This window comes from Nansenia antarctica (genome assembly GCF_963989245.1).
Source record: "Nansenia antarctica genome assembly, chromosome: 3".
NCBI classification, from domain to species: domain Eukaryota; kingdom Metazoa; phylum Chordata; class Actinopteri; order Argentiniformes; family Microstomatidae; genus Nansenia; species Nansenia antarctica.
In genome coordinates, this window is record NC_137688.1 from 56899101 (window position 1) to 56919265 (window position 20165).

General features: G+C 42.7%; 2 protein-coding genes across 2 annotated transcripts in view; one reads left to right on the forward strand and one right to left on the reverse strand.

Moving 5' to 3' along the window:
* The window catches only part of nt5dc1 (5'-nucleotidase domain containing 1), a 72699-nt gene that overhangs the window by 3348 nt on the left and 49186 nt on the right, over positions 1-20165 (forward strand). The window contains 4 exon segments of the mRNA XM_080526128.1: positions 11152-11223; positions 11369-11478; positions 11687-11766; positions 11859-11940. Coding sequence (XP_080382254.1) covers positions 11152-11223; positions 11369-11478; positions 11687-11766; positions 11859-11940 — 344 coding nt within the window.
* On the reverse strand, positions 12674-17910 carry col10a1b (collagen, type X, alpha 1b; the record flags this gene model as incomplete). Its single annotated transcript, XM_080526127.1, has 2 exons — positions 12674-14532; positions 17781-17910. 2 exons carry the CDS (start codon positions 17908-17910, stop codon positions 12674-12676), a joined length of 1989 nt encoding a protein of 662 aa, XP_080382253.1.

A 20165-nucleotide genomic window follows, 5' to 3' on the forward strand; every position in this document is an offset into this window, starting at 1 on the left:
CAAACGTCGAATTCCGACGTGACATTGGGACGGTAGCTCGTTCTGAAAGCGCAGGGGTGCGCCTGTTATGTGCGCCTGTCGGGCTGGCATGGGTGGCACAATTTTGAGAATTTAACACTTAATTCCCTGCATTCTGGTCAATTTGTATGCACCATTTTGTGCTTTTTATTACCATTTCTGTCTCCACTACCCATTGTATACTTTAATTAGGCTACTAACATTACAATCCCTGTTTAAAAGTCCCAGTGCTACCAATCACAACAGAGTGGCACCATACAAATGTAATATTAAACTCCCATATTTATTCTTTAAACAAACACATCTGGGGGAGTGGTCTGAGTTAACGAGATATTGTTCCAATCCATTACCTGGCCATTACCTGCCTGTGAAAAGTATGAAAAGTTTGCATTGCCTAGCGTGTAGGCCCGTGAGAAATTGAGAGCATATAAATCACTAGATGCCTACAACTACGCAATCTGTGGTCATGTACAGTACATCAAATACCATGACATAGATTCAGACTTTTATGTCTTGAAATCAGAAGTCCTCCCAAGCCAAAGACAAGATAGGTTGTCTTACAATCCGTGCGTTTAATTGCAAACTTCCACATACAAAACCGCCAGTTCACCGAAGCTCTCCTTTCCTCAACGCAACACCCGCCCCCCCCCGTGACCTCCACCAATCACAGGAATGCATTGGCACACAACACAGCTCACAGTAACAGTGCTAACATTGCATTTCTGAGCATTAATTGCAACATTAATGAACATATTATTACACGGTTGCTACAATACTTTACCTGATATAAAATGGGCGGCACATGCACAAGCATTTTTTTTAATCTTGTCCTCAGTCCAGTTGACGCCGCCGGTTGGTCTGAAATGGTCTGATCCTGATGGAATTCGGTAGAACTTGAGTCCGATAGTCGTGGAATATCGATTCTGACAACCGAACACGCAACAAGCAGACATTTCTTTATGCTAGTAGCCGTTGTAAGCTATTTTAAGCGTACCTAACTCTGGATCAAGAATGTTGTTTTTGTCCACGCTTCCGTTGCCTAAACGCGCGCGACTGTAAAAGGGGCGGGGGCATCATTCACCGGGGTTCTTCTCTGGTGAAGAACAAGTGAGAAAGATTGCTTTACCTTCATAAGATCCACTTGCCTTTGGCTTACCTGTATATTTTGGTCTATACCAGGACTTGAGAAACGAGATGCCCAACATTGGATTTGACAAACTGGCCCATTTTGCGCAACAAGTGGAAGAGTTTGAAGCAGCGGAGACAGGGTTGCCAGATGGGCTGTTTTTGGGGGGATTTAGCTGTTTTTAGACTGGTTAGGCTCGAAATTGTCAATCCCATCTGGCAACCCTGACCGGAGAGTCTACAGATAGTATGTTTACAGATATCGCACTGCTGGAGATGCACTCCACACGTTCTTAAAAGAAATAAAGCTTTATTGTACTTAAAACAATATTTCGTATGTGTTTTTTGAGAGTTCTTTACATCAAATTATATACATCATGTCAGCTGTGTGCCAATCAATCAGGGGGGTGGCACCTGGGGTGGCCAATCAGATTTCAGGGGTGGCACGTGCTACCCCAGGCCACCCCCTGGACACGCCCCTGGCTGCACTTGCATCAATTAGTTAGGCCACATCATTAGTTAGGCCACATCATTTTGAGATACAACCAACGGAGAACAGATTTTAATAGGCCACATTTTGAGATACAACCAACGGAGAACAGATTTTAATAACAACAGCAGAAACAATTGTCATCTTCACTGTTTTATTCGCTGTCAATAGGCCTATCAAACTAGGCTATTTTATAACCCGACGGCAGTGCGCTTCAACGTTCATTCATTTGGAACTGCGAGAATGAGTAACGTTAGCCCGATTGCACTTGCATTAATTATAGGCTACATTTTGAGACCGGTCGGATCTATTCATACAACAAGGGACACAGCACTTTCCCGTTTTCCCCATATTATCAGGGTATTTGAGCCTCGGAAAAGCGCTATATAAATAGAATTTATTTATCAAAGTGGGTGTGGCTTAGACAGTTAGGGGGAGTGGCTTGTATCAAAGTGGGAGAGGCTTGTATCAAAGTGGGTGGAGCTTGTATCAAACTGGGAGTGGCTTAGACACTTAGGGGGAGTGGCTTGTATTAAAGTGGGTGGAGCTTGTATCAAAGTGGGTGTGGCCTGTCGGTGGGGCCGAGCCGAGTCGGAAAATATCTGAACCGTGTCTGTGGCACCTACGGTTGCGACGCTAAAGTCCTTTAACCTTTAATGTCACACTAGGCCCAAAAGCCTGAATTAAAGTGCTGGGGTACGTTTGGGCCCAGGGAACGGGCTGCGAAAGAGTCACACTCACCAAACTTGACACACTCCTTCCCCTTCATGGGACATTGTAGGATGTCAACTTTCACCCTCCTAGGCCATTCCCTAGAGGCCTTCATAGGTCTGTGCCCTTTGACTGAAAGGTGCTCCTGCTGGGGTACGTTTGGGCCCAGGGAACGGGCTGCGAAAGAGTCACACTCACCAAACTCTACACACTCCTTCCCCTTCATGGGACATTGTACCATGTCAACTTTCACCCTCCTAGGCCATTCCCTACAGGCCACCCCCCCTAAGTGTCTAAGCCACTCCCACTTTGATACAAGCTCCACCCACTTTGATACAAGCCACTCCCACTTTGATACAAGCCACTCCCCCTAACTGTCTAAGCCACACCCACTTTGATAAATAAATTATATTTATATAGCGCTTTTCCGAGGCTCAAATACCCTGACAATATGGGGAAAACGGGAAAGTGCTGTGTCCCTTGTTGTATGAATAGATCCGACCGGTCTCAAAATGTAGCCTATAATTAATGCAAGTGCAATCGGCTAACGTTACTCATTCTCGCAGTTCCCAATGAATGAACGTTGAAGCGCACTGCCGTCGGGTTGTAAAATAGCCTAGTTTGATAGGCCTATTGACAGCGAATAAAACAGTGAAGATGACAATTGTTTCTGCTGTTGTTATTAAAATCTGTTCTCCGTTGGTTGTATCTCAAAATGTGGCCTATTAAAATCTGTTCTCCGTTGGTTGTATCTCAAAATGATGTGGCCTAACTAATGATGTGGCCTAACTAATTAATGCAAGTGCAGCCAGGGGCGTGTTCAGGGGGTGGCCTGGGGTAGCACGTGCCACCCCTGAAATCTGATTGGCCACCCCAGGTGCCACCCCCCTGATTGATTGGCACACAGCTGACATGGTGTATATAATTTGATGTAAAGAACTCTCAAAAAACACATACGAAATATTGTTTTAAGTACAATAAAGCTTTATTTATTTTAAGAACGTGTGGAGTGCATCTCCAGCAGTGCGATATCTGTAAACATACTATCTGTAGACTCTCCGCTCAGGGTTGCCAGATGGGATTGACAATTTTGAGCCTAACCAGTCTAAAAACGGCTAAATCCACAAAAAAACAGCCCATCTGGCAACCCTATCTCCGCTGCTTCAAACTCTTCCACTTGTTGCGCAAAATGGGCCAGAGTTTGTCAAATCCAATGTTGGGCATCTCGTTTCTCAAGTCCTGGTATAGACCAAAATATACAGGTAAGCCAAAGGCAAGTGGATCTGATGAAGGTAAAGCAATCTTTCTCACTTGATCTCCACCAGAGAAGAACCCCGGTGAATGATGCCCCCGCCCCTTTTACAGTCGCGCGCGTTTAGGCAACGGAAGCGTGGACAAAAACAACATTCTTGATCCAGAGTTAGGTACGCTTAAAATAGCTTACAACGGCTACTAGCATAAAGAAATGTCTGCTTGTTGCGTGTTCGGTTGTCAGAATCGATATTCCACGACTATCGGACTCAAGTTCTACCGAATTCCATCAGGATCAGACCATTTCAGAGCAACCGGCGTCGTCAACTGGACTGAGGACAAGATTAAAAAAAATGCTTGTGCATGTGCCGCCCATTTTATATCAGGTAAAGTATTGTAGCAACCGTGTAATAATATGTTCATTAATGTTGCAATTAATGCTCAGAAATGCAATGTTAGCACTGTTACTGTGAGCTGTGTTGTGTGCCAATGCATTCCTGTGATTGGTGGAGGTCACGGGGGGGGGGCGGGTGTTGCGTTGAGGAAAGGAGAGCTTCGGTGAACTGGCGGTTTTGTATGTGGAACTTTGCAATTAAACGCACGGATTGTAAGACAACCTATCTTGTCTTTGGCTTGGGAGGACTTCTGATTTCAAGACATAAAAGTCTGAATCTATGTCATGGTATTTGATGTACTGTACATGACCACAGATTGCGTAGTTGTAGGCATCTAGTGATTTATATGCTCTCAATTTCTCACGGGCCTACACGCTAGGCAATGCAAACTTTTCATACTTTTCACAGGCAGGTAATGGCCAGGTAATGGATTGGAACAATATCTCGTTAACTCCGACCACTCCCCCAGATTTGTTTGTTTAAAGAATAAATATGGGAGTTTAATATTACATTTGTATGGTGCCACTCTGTTGTGTTTAAAGTAGTGGAGACAGAAATGGTAATAAAAAGCACAAAATGGTGCATACAAATTGACCAGAATGCAGGGAATTAAGTGTTAAATTCTCAAAATTGTGCCACCCATGCCAGCCCGACAGGCGCACATAACAGGCGCACCCCTGCGCTTTCAGAACAAGCTACCGTCCCAATGTCACGTCGGAATTCGACGTTTGGATGCGAACGACAGACGTCGAATCCTGACGTCTGCCGTGTGAGACCAGGTTGTCTTTTCAGTGTGCCAGGCACATCATTCACTAATCCGTGGCACAGCTGTCATTAGCAATTTCTCGCCTTTTCGCTAATTGCATGACGACATCAATGACCTATTTTAAAACATATTTTTAACTCTCTAAAACAATGTGTGACTTTGCAAGGCAGGATAGGGTGAAACAGAAAAGGAATCAGAGACATGTAAACATATTTTGTTTCTTGACTGTGTGTTTCTATGACGTGCTGAAGGTTGAAGGCTATCGTAAATCTTTGAACAAGTAACGTTATTTATACTTATAATATATACTATACTATATATATTATATTAGTTTACTATATATTACTATATATATTATATTAGTTTACTCATCTACGATATCGTTTTTGGCTGCACGGGGTTGCCAGATTTCTAATCTAGAAAGACTGAATGACCAGCCAAATTATACACATGTTGTATAGACACTGTCCACTGAAAACCGGACATCTGGCAACCCAAAATGTATATTTACTCTACTGTACGTAGGCTACGTCGTGTATGTAAAAATGGATGACGAAAAGCTCATCACGTTTATTCAGTGCCATAGGGAGCTATACGACCCCAGCTATGAGAGGTATAAGGACACAAATAAAAGAGACCAACCATGGAGAGCAATATCTCTTGCTATTGGATGCTCTGGTAAGTTAGCTAAGTAGCTACTTCAGATAACTAATGTTAGCGTGCAGCTCTCACTCAGACTAGCTAAGTAGCTAGCTACCTCAGATAACTAACGTTAGCGTGCAGCTCTCACTCAGACGTCCTCGAGTCATATTCATAAGTCAAGTTGCGAGTTACGTGCCCTTTTAATTATTTACTATTCAGCCAATATGTCCAATGTTTGTCTTATTTATAGGCCTATGATTATTTGAATGAGATGAATTTGTACTACTGTATATTTATGATGATTAATTGAGATGCATGATCAGTGGTGGAAGTTGAGTCCTAGGGGCGAATAGCTAGATGTTGGACTGTCTCCGTCCTCCGAATCTATGTCTGCCTGATCATCGCCCATAATAATAAAGTGGCTTTTATAATACACCTTTCTGGCTGTGTGTTTTGTGCACTCCCTCTCCTGACATTTTACCAATACCCCTAAATCAGGGGACCCACATATTTTAGCACAATATGTCCAGTTGTATCTTGTAGAAATTGTGGAAGCGAGGCAAGCAATATTGGTAGAGCCTATTGTAATCAGCCTGCCTGGTCCACTACGTAACAATAAAGTAACAATTGAGAATGGAATGTTGTGGTGCGACAAAAATCGCATCGCACGCCGTGTGCATTGGGATGAGATGTTTTATGATTTTCTCATAGACTTCAATGGTGTGAGTTGAAAATGGAATTTTGCGGTGCGACAAAAATCGCATCGCACGCCGTGTGCATTGCAATCGAATGTTGTCCGGCGACAAAAATCGCACGCCGTGTGCATTGGCCTTAATAATGATGATATTATAATAATAATACTTTGAAATCTTGCAGTATGTCATTCCTGGCTAACAGCATGTTATTCTGGGTAACAATGACACAGTCAAGTAATTTAACCCAGATGTTTATGCTATATACAGTGTTTCCTCTATATGCATTTATTGGTGGCGGGCCGCCACGAATTAATTTCCTCCGCCACGAATTGATTCAGTCCACAAACAAAACAAAACCCCCCCCCCAAAAAAAAAAAATCCACCTCTGAACATTTTTGCTGATTAAAATATATATGATCCTAGATCAGCGCTATAATGGATGTTGACTATAAGTGCACCTAAATCCACGCCCATCTCTCTCTAACCGCTGATCCAAAATCAGATTAATGACATTAAACATTCAGTTGACGACGTGACACAAGGGCTACTCCTGATTGGTCTAAATGTGAACCGGCATGAGAACCGTGCAGACTCAACCATCCCTGCTGAAAAACTGTCGCAAATTGAAGAACTCGCGCAAGTTGGAAACACTGGGAAACTTTCGCCAAGTTGGACATACTTTTCCTGTTGTGTTTGAGACGGAGCCAAGACTGCTCGTTTGGAAGGACATTGGATCCGTGAGTCAGTGTTTTTCAACCTTTTTTGTGCCACGGCACATTTCTTACCTTGAAAAAATCCCACGGCACACCGCCATCCCAAATGTTACAAAATGATACATAGTAGCCTATCATATACGTAACATTATATAACATATATTACTTGTCGTAATACTCACTCAGTGCGAAGCCTGGCCCTGTATGTTGGCCATGTATGCGAGCCTTGCCACAATTTGTCACTTGCAAGCAGCTTTGCGTCATCACACTTCTCATCAGTTAAAACGGTTTTCAGCTCCTCCCGTAACTCAAACACGCGGGCCGGCACTTTTCCGCAGGACAATCATCGGACCGCCGTATGGAGCAATAACGTCTTATGCTGGGCTCCCGTCTCTTCACATAATGCTGCATATAAGCGGCTTTTCAGAGGTCTTGTTTTTACAAAGTTTACCATACGAACAACAGCATTCAACACATCAGATATCTCCGCTGGGAAGTCTCGGCAACATAGCTGCTTGCTCCATCAGTGCAGACACTTACGCAGCTGTCCCACTGAAGTCCTCCCCTGTTGTTGTTTTTATGCAATGTCTTGCAAAAAAGACATTTTCTGTGATTGTGTCTCCATCCACAAAGCGTGCATTGGCCAAGAGTTGAGCCAAGACTCAAGTTGCAAAGCAAACTGCCCACTGCCACGTATCTTCTCCAAAACAACATTTTCGACAATGCGTCTGGCAATCGTCTTAATGAATGAATGAAACAATGTAGGTTATTTTTTATAATCTTGGGGTATGGGCATACAATCGTTAGGTTTTTCAGTCACGTATTCACACACCCTCCTGTCAATCACTTGGAAGAGGCCGCTTTGCGGATGGCGATACGCTTTTCTCTGACTGTTACCATTCTTAAGTCGATCTTTTTGGGCTCGTCAACTTCTAACATTACACTCTGTAATATCATATTTCTTGGCTGCTGGACAGTTGTTTGATGCCTCTGCTTCATTGACCACCATGGTCTTAAAATTGGCATCGTAACTCCTCCTCTGTTGTTTGACCAACCACTTGAGCCACTTTTTTCGAGCTGGTCCGAGTGTGTCTCTGCGGTGTCTCTCCGCGGGTGTGTGTGTGAGTGTGTCTCTGCGGTGTCTCTCCGCGGGTGTGTGTGTGACAGGGTTTCCGTTAGAAAAAATTGCCGCCGGACAACGTGTCCGGGAAGATTTCGATTTACCGGACAAACGTGATATATTCCGGTCATCATATTAAAATATAATATAGCTGTTTGTCGCGGTGATTACTGTTGTGTAGCGGCCTATATATGCCATTTAATGTCTATTTCTCATCCGATACGATTAGATGCGAGCTATATAATATATAATAATATAACATGATTTGCATGCGCGCTATGCATATGTCCAGCGCTGAACGCGTGCCACACTGGGAACTGAACAGACTGCATCGATCAATGAACGGACTCCACATTACGTTAACTGAAGTTTGTTAAATTGTTTGGGATTAATGTGAGTTTTCTATTTTCTCTTTCCAGTTTTACCCTTTTTTAATCAATAAAACAACGTCATTTCTATAACCAGGTCTCGCTGGTTGGGAAGGCATTTAGTTTAGCTGCCTGTCAAATCATACTTAATCGGACTCGGGAGTATGACAATGAGGAGAACATAACTGTTTATTGATAAACAATTGACAGGCAGGTTGGGATACGATGACATTTTAATTAGGTTTTTTCTCTCTCTCTCTCACTCGCTGTCTCTCACACACACACACACACTGTAAGTCGCTTTGGAATAAGGCGTCTGCTAAATGCCAAAAATGTAAATGTAAATGTAAACACACACACACACACACGCACACGCACACACACACACACACACACGCACACACGCACTCACCCGTGGTGGTCAGCACGGTGCTGGTGAAAAACAGGGAGTAGATGAAATCCCAGTTGGGTTCGCTGGAGTTCCCCAGCACGGACACGCCGTAGTTACTGGTTACCTACCTCCAGCGCCCGGGCCAGCAGCTCCTCCAGCCGGGCGTCGGACACGCACGCGTTGTCCCGGAGGAACTCCCGGCGGAGGGCCTGCAATTGTTCGCGCAACCGCCTCCATCTCTTCAGAGCCAGACTTCTCCTCAGACTTATTGTTGCTTGGTTTCATGAAGTAATTGCTAAGCTTACTTTGTTTTGCCATGTTTACCTTAATTTAATCGCTCGCTATGATGCACTTTGAGCTGCAACGTTTGTGTATTATATCGTTTGCGCAGTGGCCCGCTGCGCAGGGTTGCCAGATGGGCCGGGTTCCCGCCGAATGGGCTACTGGGTTTAGCGGTAATTCATAGCTTTCATGTGACGTCACAGCATAGTGGAAACGCCCACCTGACGGGCAAAAGGCACTTTTTGCGGGTTAATAACTTTGATTTCCCGTGGGTTAGGAAAATAATTCCAACGTGTCCGGATAGAGTAGAAGACAGGGAATCCAACACTATTTCCTATCACCGTGGACACAGCAAGGAGCGAATTCCCGGATATAAATATTCCCTCGCCTCGCTGACAGCGGGAGTTGGGAGTTTCGTCCAGCAGCCGGTGAACGCCCGGTTGATCGAGTTTCATATTAAAAGTATATCTTCTCGGGGTGTCAGCGCGGTGGTTAAGGGCTCAAAATGACCGTATACTGATGGTGAATTTAGCAATAATAGTCTTATGTTTGTACCACCTCCATAACCGGTGTTATTCACGGGAAAAGCCGGTCAAGGAGGCACCCTTTGCAGGTCAATAACTTTGATTCTCCGGGGGTTATGATAATAATTCCAACGTGTCCGGATAGAGTAGAAGACAGGGAATCCAACACTATTTGAATGGTGTCAATCCTCCACTCCTATCACCGTCGTGTATCTTGATAGTTCTTCATGGGTGAGGTGGTCTAAATAGTAGGCAGCCATGTTGAGCGATGTTGCTATGATACTTTTTGCCCGTCAGGTTGGTGGTTGCTAGGGAAGAAACCACGTGACTGAAAGCTATGAATAGACTGGTTAGGCTGTATTGTCAATCCCATCTGGCAACCCTGCCGCCGCTGTTTCGCATAGGCAGCCGCTAGCCTACACATTAGGAGTCATCATCATGCCGGCGTCAAATCATATAATAATAAAAGAAATACGTAGCCTATATATTCGTCTTTTTTAAAATAGAAGGAATCAGAATGTGAACTTTAGCGAATTGTATTCAAATTGTGCTTAGAGGGAATTATTTTCACTGGACAATATGACCGACGAGTTTTAAATTTGTCGGACTTCAACAAATTTTACCGGACAAAGACCGGTAATTACCGGTTAACGGAAACCCTGGTGTGTGAGTGTGTCTCCATCTCTCCAGGCACCGTCACTGGGGTGTGTGTGAGAGGGAGAAACACGGTGGCTCGCGTGGGGAACAGTCTTTTGGCGCCATACGTTGTTGTGAATTAATATTGACGTGTAAAAGTCTAGGGCGCGAATATAAGACGATGCAACTTTTTCAGACTTTTTTCTGGGGAAAAAACCCCGTCTTATATTCGGGTCAATACGGTAAGTGGAATTTGATAATTTCCCACGGCACATCTGATGATCTCTGGTTGAAAAACACTGCCGTGAGTAACGTAAACCTTCAGAGCTGATGGATGGAAACCGGTATCACAAGTTTATATTCTGTATATATATTTATTTTTTTTGCCATCCTTTTTTGGATTTTGAGCGCGCGTGCGCGTTCCATGCGCGTGCACGCGAAAAAATATCGCGCGCGCGCACGAATGTAACAATTCCTGGAGGAAACACTGTAATTACACATCATGTTTTCTTGGGTTGAGGACACAATAACAACATGTTTACCTTTACTGTAAAGCATTTTAAGCTCCAGCTCTTTTCTCTTTTTGGCATGGAATATTGTGTGATCAACAGCAACTAATGAGCACATTTCAGAATAAATACCCAAATATATTACATTAATTGTGATGAGAATATAGTTTTCTGAGCAGTAATTGTTTGTTGAGCTCTATCTATGGCTATCTATAAACGTTTATATGCCAACAATGGCAGACATTTTAATAATTCTTAAATTCAATCCCGTTACCCAGGAAGGACATTTTTCATGGGAGAAATCATACGATTCACTGAAAATGTTTAATTGCATTCTTACAATGAATCCCCGTTGTTGAGTTGTATACAGAACACTAATAAAGATAGAAAGTGCTGAAATTGGCATTTTTAGCCAATTTCATTTATTTAACATTTTGAAATCCTTATTCATCTTTGACCCTTTTATTGATTGAGAATGATGTTTATTGTGACTATTAATTATTGTTTGTGTCCAGTTTCAAAGGCTTAGTAGTGGACCTTGAAGATGGAAACTTGGTTAAGTTGGCTGAAGATGGAACCGTCTTACGGTAGGACTGTGAATGATACAGTAAAATGCTGGATTATTGTATTTCTTTTTTATGTCACATTTCTGGCAGCTCTTTTCAGTCGCAGTATCATTTGCAACCATAATGAACCAAAGACTAGATGTTTTAATGTTTTTGTTCTGATTAGAGCAACCCATGGTACCAACAACCTCAGTACAGAAGAAATCATTAAACATTATGGGCCAAAAAGGGAATGGAAACATTTCAACAGCCTCAACACCTCATATACAAGATCTGGTATGTCTATCTTCTTGAATCAGAATGCTCCATTAATTGTTATTGTTTTTTTTAAACAATGTAATACAATTCTTATGATTGGTACTTTTTGAAAACTCAACCATTTGGTCCTCTGAAACAATGTAAAGTTTCCCTTTCTCACTGCTAAGCTGAACAATTAGAAGAGATTGCTGGTTACAATTAATATGTTTCTTATACTGTTCCACAGCAAAGTACTACTTCTATGACAACTACTTTGATCTACCTGGGGCTCTCCTCTGTGGAAGGGTTGTAGACATGTTGCACAAGGTAAATTATAGAGAAATACATTAATTAAGATTACATGTTGAATGTTTTAATTATTAATGCATTTCAAGAACTTCACTTTGTTTTTGTCACAGCGTGGAAATGAGGTGAATTCAAACTTCTGGAAAGACATGGTTGCAGCCATAGACCACAATTACAACACCTCTGCATTTAAAGGTAGGCAGATTGTCTATGGTTCATTCACACTCCACTACTGGTTCAGCATACAGTACCTCACAGTATCAACAGACACAGGCTGACACAAACACAAGACACATCTGTCAACTTTGGAACTAAGACTTTATTCTTTATGTTGGTCAATATGTTGTACATAGCCAAATGCATCTTCAGGGTATAGCCTAGTTGTTCTTTGAAAATACATTTTGAGTTACTGTTATGCATCCTGCGTGATACAATACCACACTGCTCGTTTGTTAAGTGTGTTTGGGATCTGAGTAACGACATTGCTAAAACAACAACAAGCATGATTTCCTTTGCATGTATATTACAGGTAAAACTTTTTTAGAGACAGACATTTATCAAACACACTGAAAACAAAACAAAAATCTGCTGTAAATGTTACAGGCAGTTATAAAGCACCATTGTATCTTCAAACCATTTTGAAAAGGGAAGAAAAGGGAATGGTGAAAAACCAATAAAATCCTAAATTGTATCCATCCCCTCATTACTTTGAATACCTCATGAACTGAATGCTTCTCTTAATGGACTGTTTCGGAGAATTTATGCTCTTTTCAGTTATCCAAAATGTGCTTGTGACAATTAAACTTGTAGAATATGTAACATTTTCTTCATTCTACAATGAAAACCCAATCTCAAATGCAGTTGTAAACTGGACTTTCTCCTTAAGTAGTTCATAGATTGTTAAGGTTTTGAGGTTTTATTTAGTGCATCACGTCGAGGCAATCAGGAACCCAGAGAAAGAGCAGTGAACGTTATCGGCAGCAAAGATGCCATTTGTCTCCTCATCAGGTACCTGAATAAAGACGGTGTCATGGGCATTCAACATGAGTACAGTGCTGCCAGACAGTGTGTCCAAGAAACCCTTGTTGTACTCATCATAGGAGAACATGATTGGCTCGCCATTTCTATAGAGTGCTACCAGTGCGTTGGCACCGTTGACATGCATATGGTAAGCGAAATAGTAGAGACCTGGAACCTGGCAGGTAAATACGCCACTGTGTGGGTCATAGTGGTTCTCTCCATTGTACAGAACCTGGTTAAAAGGAATGGGTGTTCCTGCCTCGGGGTAAGCCCTAGTCAGAACAGCGCTGAAGGCAGACATTGGGGCTTTCATCATCTCATGATGAGGCATCACCATCTCATGGGATTTTATGGGCATGCTCTTCTCGTGATGGTAGACCACCTCACCAGGGGCACCAGGTGGGCCTGGAGGTCCATGAGCACCTGGAAGACCATCGTGACCTCTGGACCCAGTAATTCCTGGTGGTCCCTGGGGACCAGAGATTCCCTTAGATGTCGCCCCAGCAGGGCCAGGTTGTCCTGGATGACCTGTGTGGCCCTTAAGACCTGGTTGACCAGCTGGCCCTGAAGGCCCCATATGTCCTTTCGCCCCTGGCACTCCGTTCTCACCTCTAGGCCCTGGGATTCCAGGTGCTCCTGTGTGTCCCTTTGCTCCTGCGAGCCCATTTGCACCTGAAAAACCTGTAGCGCCAGTATGGCCCTGCTCACCCTTGGGACCCTGAGGTCCGTGGAGTCCGTGTGGTCCTGGAGCGCCTGTTGCCCCTGGCAAACCAGATTTTCCTCCGTAACCCTGAGCTCCCTGGTCTCCCTTGGTTCCCTTTGGCCCTGGTGCTCCTACCATACCGATATCACCTTTAGGTCCCTCCATACCTAGCTCTCCCATGACTCCTCTAGCACCCGCTGGACCACCTGGGCCCACAGGCCCAACAACACCTGGCTGACCAGTGAAACCCATTGGCCCTGGCTCTCCCTTCTGACCAGTGGTTCCTGATGTGCCTGGAGCTCCTCTTTCTCCTGGCATACCATGTGCACCTGATTTGCCAACACCTGGCAAGCCAGATGCTCCAGGCTGTCCAGGATGTCCCTGGGGACCTTTCTGTCCCATCGGCCCAGACAAACCTGGGGTACCATTTTGACCTGCCTTTCCTGGTGCTCCCATCCCTGGGGCCCCAGTGTGGCCCTTTGGCCCTTGCATACCATTGGCTCCTGGACCTCCGTCCCTACCTGGAGCACCTGACTTTCCAGGCTCCCCAGGGTATCCAGCAGCACCACTTTTGCCAACTCCAGGTGAGCCAGGGATACCAGATGGACCCGCTGGGCCCCTTGGACCTGTCTGACCTGTTGCCCCTGGAATACCATGTCCTGTCTGCCCCTTCTGGCCTGGCAGACCAGGGATACCTGGATGTCCTTTCAGTCCAGTCTCACCTCTTGGTCCCATTGCTCCAGGCAAGCCGTGTCCGCCAGGTTTGCCAACAGTAGTGAGTCCAGCAGCTCCGGGGCTGCCATGGGAACCAGGTGACCCTCTTGGACCCATAGGTCCAGCTCCACCTGGCTGGCCTGGAGCACCTGTCAAGCCATTGCTACCTGGTTTCCCAGGGCCACCTGGGGTGCCAGGCTTACCAGCTGAAGAGTAGCCAGCTGGACCGGAAGGCCCAGGTGGGCCCTGTGGTCCAGAATGTCCCACGCCGCTTTTCCCAGGAGGCCCAACAGCACCCATTGGTCCAGGTTCACCAGGGGAGCCTGGAATACCTGGCTCGCCTACAACAGCTGGAAAATGGATATGTGTAATTACTTAAGATGCAGGTAACAACTACAATATACAGTAATTGATTTAAGTTCAAGTTCTTATACTCTGAAGAAGATTGATGGTTAGAGTTTTATTCCATTTTCCATTTAAGATTAACATACTGTATCTGGAGTCATATATTTTTTGAACTGATGACTCTTTTTATTTTACAACTGAATCTAGTAAAGTATTTAAATTTAAATTTAATAATCTGTTGATTTACTCTCAGTGATGCCCCCAAATGGATTTTAGATGTTTTGGAAAGCTGATGAATCTCATATATGTGCCCTATTTTGTATTGGTATTGATGAACAACTCTGTCATGCACCAGTTGTTACACTCATTGATCCAATCATGTTTTTTTTCTTCTGTTTGTCCTATTGAGTCCTATTGCAAACACATACAAAGATTTACATTTTGCATGTACGTCTCATTCAGATGTTCATCCTGTGCAAAAACACTCACTGTAGCAAATTAAGTATGTATGTATGTATGTATTGTATAATCACGATATCAGTAATACCTACTGTTGGTGCCTTTCAAAAAGCTTGATGCAAACACCTTTTAGTCACATGATTCTTTTCATTAATCTCTTAGAACACTTTAATTTCAACTGCTTATTTGTTCCTTGATCCTTGAGTAACCTCAGCTTTGGTATTTCACTCTGAAACATCACAGCCTAATTTAAAACCATTGGGAGGGATGGCTCTATGATTATGTATTTAGAGTTTGTGGGGACAAGATTATTTTCCCATGGTAGTCTTGAAAGCACCAGCAAGAGGATGTTCCCACAAACACTGGGGTTCATGTTCACCATGTTGAGACTGACATTCACTACTGTAGCCATTTAATTCAGTTTAATTTGCCCACACTACAGAACCCTTTAATTTACCCAGGTTGTCTCTATTGCATGATATATGGTTAGTGGCATACTCGTTGCTGACATTTGTGTGTCACCTTAAACCATTTTTACCTTTTATTGTTGAATTTCTACAGCAGAGGAAGCAGAGGGTAAGTTATATGAAGGTAAATCAGGGTCATATTGGGATGCAGTGTTAAAGTTCAAATGTGTAGCAAGTTCTGAATTCTATGAAAATCAGACCGAAAATCACTTTTTGTGTTGGCAGTATGGGTCCCCATTTTCTGTGTCTTTTTTTCTAATACAGTAGCTTATTTTGTACAATACCTATTGATATGACCCCAACCATTTGACTGAATTGGTACTGTAGTCCCAGTTCAGTTACCTACAACTGTTAAATGATGAAAAGATAATTGTTATGATTCATTAGCAGGAACATCGCTGTTCCTCAAGTAATGTTATATAATAATAATATTATTAATAATATTATTAATGTCATTAGTAATGTTATATAATACAGTCTTCCCATACAATGTGAGCTAATGTCAACAATCAGTTTGAAACTTCAGGCTACTGTCAGAGTAAGGACTCTGTTGAATGATTCGTGGAGTATGCATCAAAACATCTTTGTCTTTTTCTCTTTGAAAACAGTACATTGAGAACAAAATGTAGAGACAGGGCTGTCATTTTAAGGCCACAGAAGAGTAGGTTTAAAACCACAGTGAAGTGGTGTGTGCCAGAACTAGACAATTTGGCAGACAAGGAAAACCCCACAAACAGGAGGTGATAATATGCACTGACCGCGGTCAGCACAGTGCCATAACCAAGAGTTGAGCCTTGAACTGTCATGACTCCCACATTTAACCACCTTGCGCTTTAATTGCACCAAAAATCACATTGTTTTGTTCTATATAGACATTTCTGGAGATATCTATAGATTGTGGTGTCAATATTAAATACTTTTTTAGGGTGTTTGTTTTGAAAAGAATATGGCACAAGTGGTTTGTTTGGGTGTGCCCAGTGCTACGTGGTAACAGCTGTTTTGGAGATTTTTCAAATCTGAGGCCTCAATGTTGACTGTGGAAAAGTGTTCTATTTATATGTTAGACGACAGACCATCAAAACATCTCTAACAAAGCTACTGAACTTAATTTCCAATGCTTTGCCCCTATAACATCAGAATATTTTACAGAGGGAGATTTTGATTTTCTAGAATTAACTGGCATCTTGGGAGCATTGCTTTGTGGGAGCTAGCAATACATTGGTGCTTTGGCGCTCTTTTTATGAGGTGTACAGAAGTGATAATTAGCCGTGCCTCCACAGAAACTCTATTGTACATAGAGTTTCTGTGGAGGCACGGCTAATTATCAGCTGTCAGCTGTAGCATGAGAGTAGTTACAGTCTAATCATACATTTATGATTCAGATTATGTTGATGAAGGAGTGTGTATTTGCGAGAGGTCAAAAGATTACCTCTCCATGATATTGTTTTGTCACAAGTGTCTTAGTCAGGTGTGACCAAGTAGTTTGAAGTCTGAGATCTCTGACCTTGACTAAATCAAATAGGGAGATTTGGAGATTATCCATTCAAGATGTATTTTAGTTTAGAATTATGTTTAATCTGTGTCTGGGAAAGCAGGCACAGGTTTATTACTGGACGGATTAAATTAAACTTTTTTTTGTGCAATTTTACATTGATTCCTAATCTTGCATACCAGGTTAGTTAGCAACACTTTAGTAAACCAGGCTTATTAGTTTGTACCCTAGATATGTGTTTAGAGTTATGTTATGCTTTAATCCCCATTTGATAAAGCTGTAATATATGCAATTGAATCTACTGTAGCCAGGCTATCCTCTTAATGTTTGATATTTTGGGTCAGTTTTGCCCAGTGTCTTCTTTCAGAGTTGGTAGTTACAGTATTGATATAATCTAAATAAAAAATAAAATAATCAAGTGCATGCCTAAAGCTGATGGTAAAGACCTTACATTATACTTTTTAAAAGTTTGTAAAACATTTGTAATTAGTTTACAGACCATTGTTAGTTTATTGATTAATCATATTACGGTAATCAACAGTTATAACTCAATGACAAGTGTGTGTTTGTGATTTTTTTTCATCATCCCCTGTGCACTAAATGTACTTTAGGGCACACAGGATAAGAGCATGCCACTTTTGGTACCCTTAGCAGCAAAGTAGTGATCACACAGTTCTAATCATTGAATTGTTGTTGTAACTGTTCGTAGATTATTCAAAATCATAAACTCCTTACAAACCCTTTATCCTTAATCTTTTCTTGATGTAAATTGTTAACATAACTTTTTAGAGGAATAACACACTATACAGATCAACATTAAGATGTTCGGACTTACTCTGAACATGGGCCTTCACTTGCACTTGCTTCACATGCTTGGCATGCTTTTGCACATGGTAGTATCTCTCAGGTGTTGCCTCGGCCAAGACCAGGAGGAGGAGGACGACGCTGGTCACCCTAAGGTCCATCTTCAGTAGCTGAACCTGCAAGAAACAAATGAACCATTTACATACATCTTTTCAACCATCTTTTAGCCTACAGTATACTGTATATTTCACTATACAGTGAGAAGATGTCTATTCTACAGCAGGACATGTGCCCCAGCAAAACAAGTATTTCTGTCTCAGAATTGTCGGAAACAAACACTGAATGTTGCAGCCCCCCAGTTTCCAGTCTGGCATACAGAGCTACTTCAGATTCAGACTCCCATGCATGGGAAATCCCATCCTATGACCATGATAGCCCAGCCACTTTCCCATGATAGTGGTGACTTACTGCAGTTGACTTTTCGTTGGCATTTCGTTGTCTGGTACTTTGCATTGACAGTAACGTTGAATCTGATCTAATCTAATAGTGAAGCCACAAGCTAGAAGGAAGCCCTGAGGCCACACACTAGAGAGAAGCGTGATGAGGCCAGCCACCACCATATGCCCCCCACCCTCCACCCTCCACACAGTTCACTGCTAGTATATCCCAACACAAGGCACTAAGGGTGAGATGCCCACTCCCCAAGAGCTGACTTGAAAGCAAGGCACACCTACCAGCAGGCTTGAGCTCCAAAGAAAAGTGAGGTCAGGCTGTTGTCCCGGTACGGTGCTTTATATCCTTAGATCTGGAGTCCCGCTGCTGCTTCCCAAGGCACTGGGCTTGAGGTATTTATACCAAATATGCCTCCAGCATCACCCAGGATCTACCTACTATACTAGCCCCTCCCAGCCCTGATGTCAGCTTTAATGAAGGGTGTGATGTCCTCAGAGGAGGCATGCCACTTCAGGATGATAGCCCTCTCATAGCATTTAAACACAGGGCTCCTCCCTCTCCTTCAATGGAGATGCACATACAGGGATTTAAACCTCCAACAGGGAATTATTTTGCCTTTGTCTCAGGTCTTTGACTTTTGTGGGTATACAGTATGAAGTCTTTAATTCAAGTTATAATGATGTGCAGAGTTGAATGAATATAACTATAACTATATGTGCTTGACTTCTCAATTGCTGTGTTTTTAATTTGACTTACTGAAGAATAGCAACATCAGTGTTCCAGTGTTCTACCAGTATCCATATTTACACTTCTTAAATACAGCTGGTTGTGCAGTCCTTAAGTAGATTCATAGTCTCAAAAATAATTGTATTGACAAAATGGCTGAGAAATTTCCGTGGAAAAATAAAGACTGTAATATTTCTCTATTTAAGCTTTTTTTCCTTCTGTCTCCCGAGTCTGCAGTCCCTCTGTGTAAAGGTAAACAGTAGAAGGGCCCAGACCATTGACTCTCTGGTCTCTATGGGGTTTTCCAGTCAGCAGTTCAGGCCAGTGCACTTGTAAATAAACAAACAAATATATAATGTTTAATATTAAGTTTCATTTACAGTCCTGTGAAAGTGTTTTCTAAAATGGAGTGTCCTACCCGACACACTTTGTATACAAAACATATTGTTACTGGCTAGGGGAGTTGATTTTCACCTTTCTGTCTCTGGTGGCTGCCTCTTCGAATCGTGCGTGCAGGCACAAAGACAACAGCTAATGTCAGACACTGCAAGTCGATGGGTTATATTATTATTAGAAAGGATGTTGCTATTTAGAACTTCAAACTGAATTTTGCCATAGTGGCCAGAGGTGGCAGATTTTCAACAGACTTACTGTACATACTGTCCACCCTGGTCCTTTAAGAAACCTGTTTGATGTGATTATGTTGCTGTGTCAAATGTGGAGTACGCACAGCATGCCTGTGTATCAATACACAACAGTAAAAGTTGGCTCCACCAGGGGGCAGAATTGAGTCTTTGTGTGCAGACTGTAGAGAGTCTTGTGTCCTTAGCCTCCACCATAGTCTCCTGGCCTGTCCTGCCAGTAATTTTTTTCGCAATCTCAGTTCGTAAGACTATGCAGTGTTGAAAATACAAGCGTTTTCCATCTATCTGTTTTGATCTCTGACTTTTATAAACCTGTCTTTGATTTTGCCATTATGCTTTCAACTGTTTATTGATGTCATCATAGGCGAGGAGGAAATGCCCACACCCCAAATAATTGCATATTTGTACAGTCACAATTTGTACAGTCATTCGGGACATTTTGGTCACATGCAGTGAACAGAGCCACCTAGATCGTGAGGCTATTGTACAGTATGCCTCAATATTGCTTTTTTGTTTGTCTGATGATACTGTATATATATATATATAAGTGTGTCTGCGTGCGTGTGCGTGTGTGTGTGTGTGTACTGTATTTA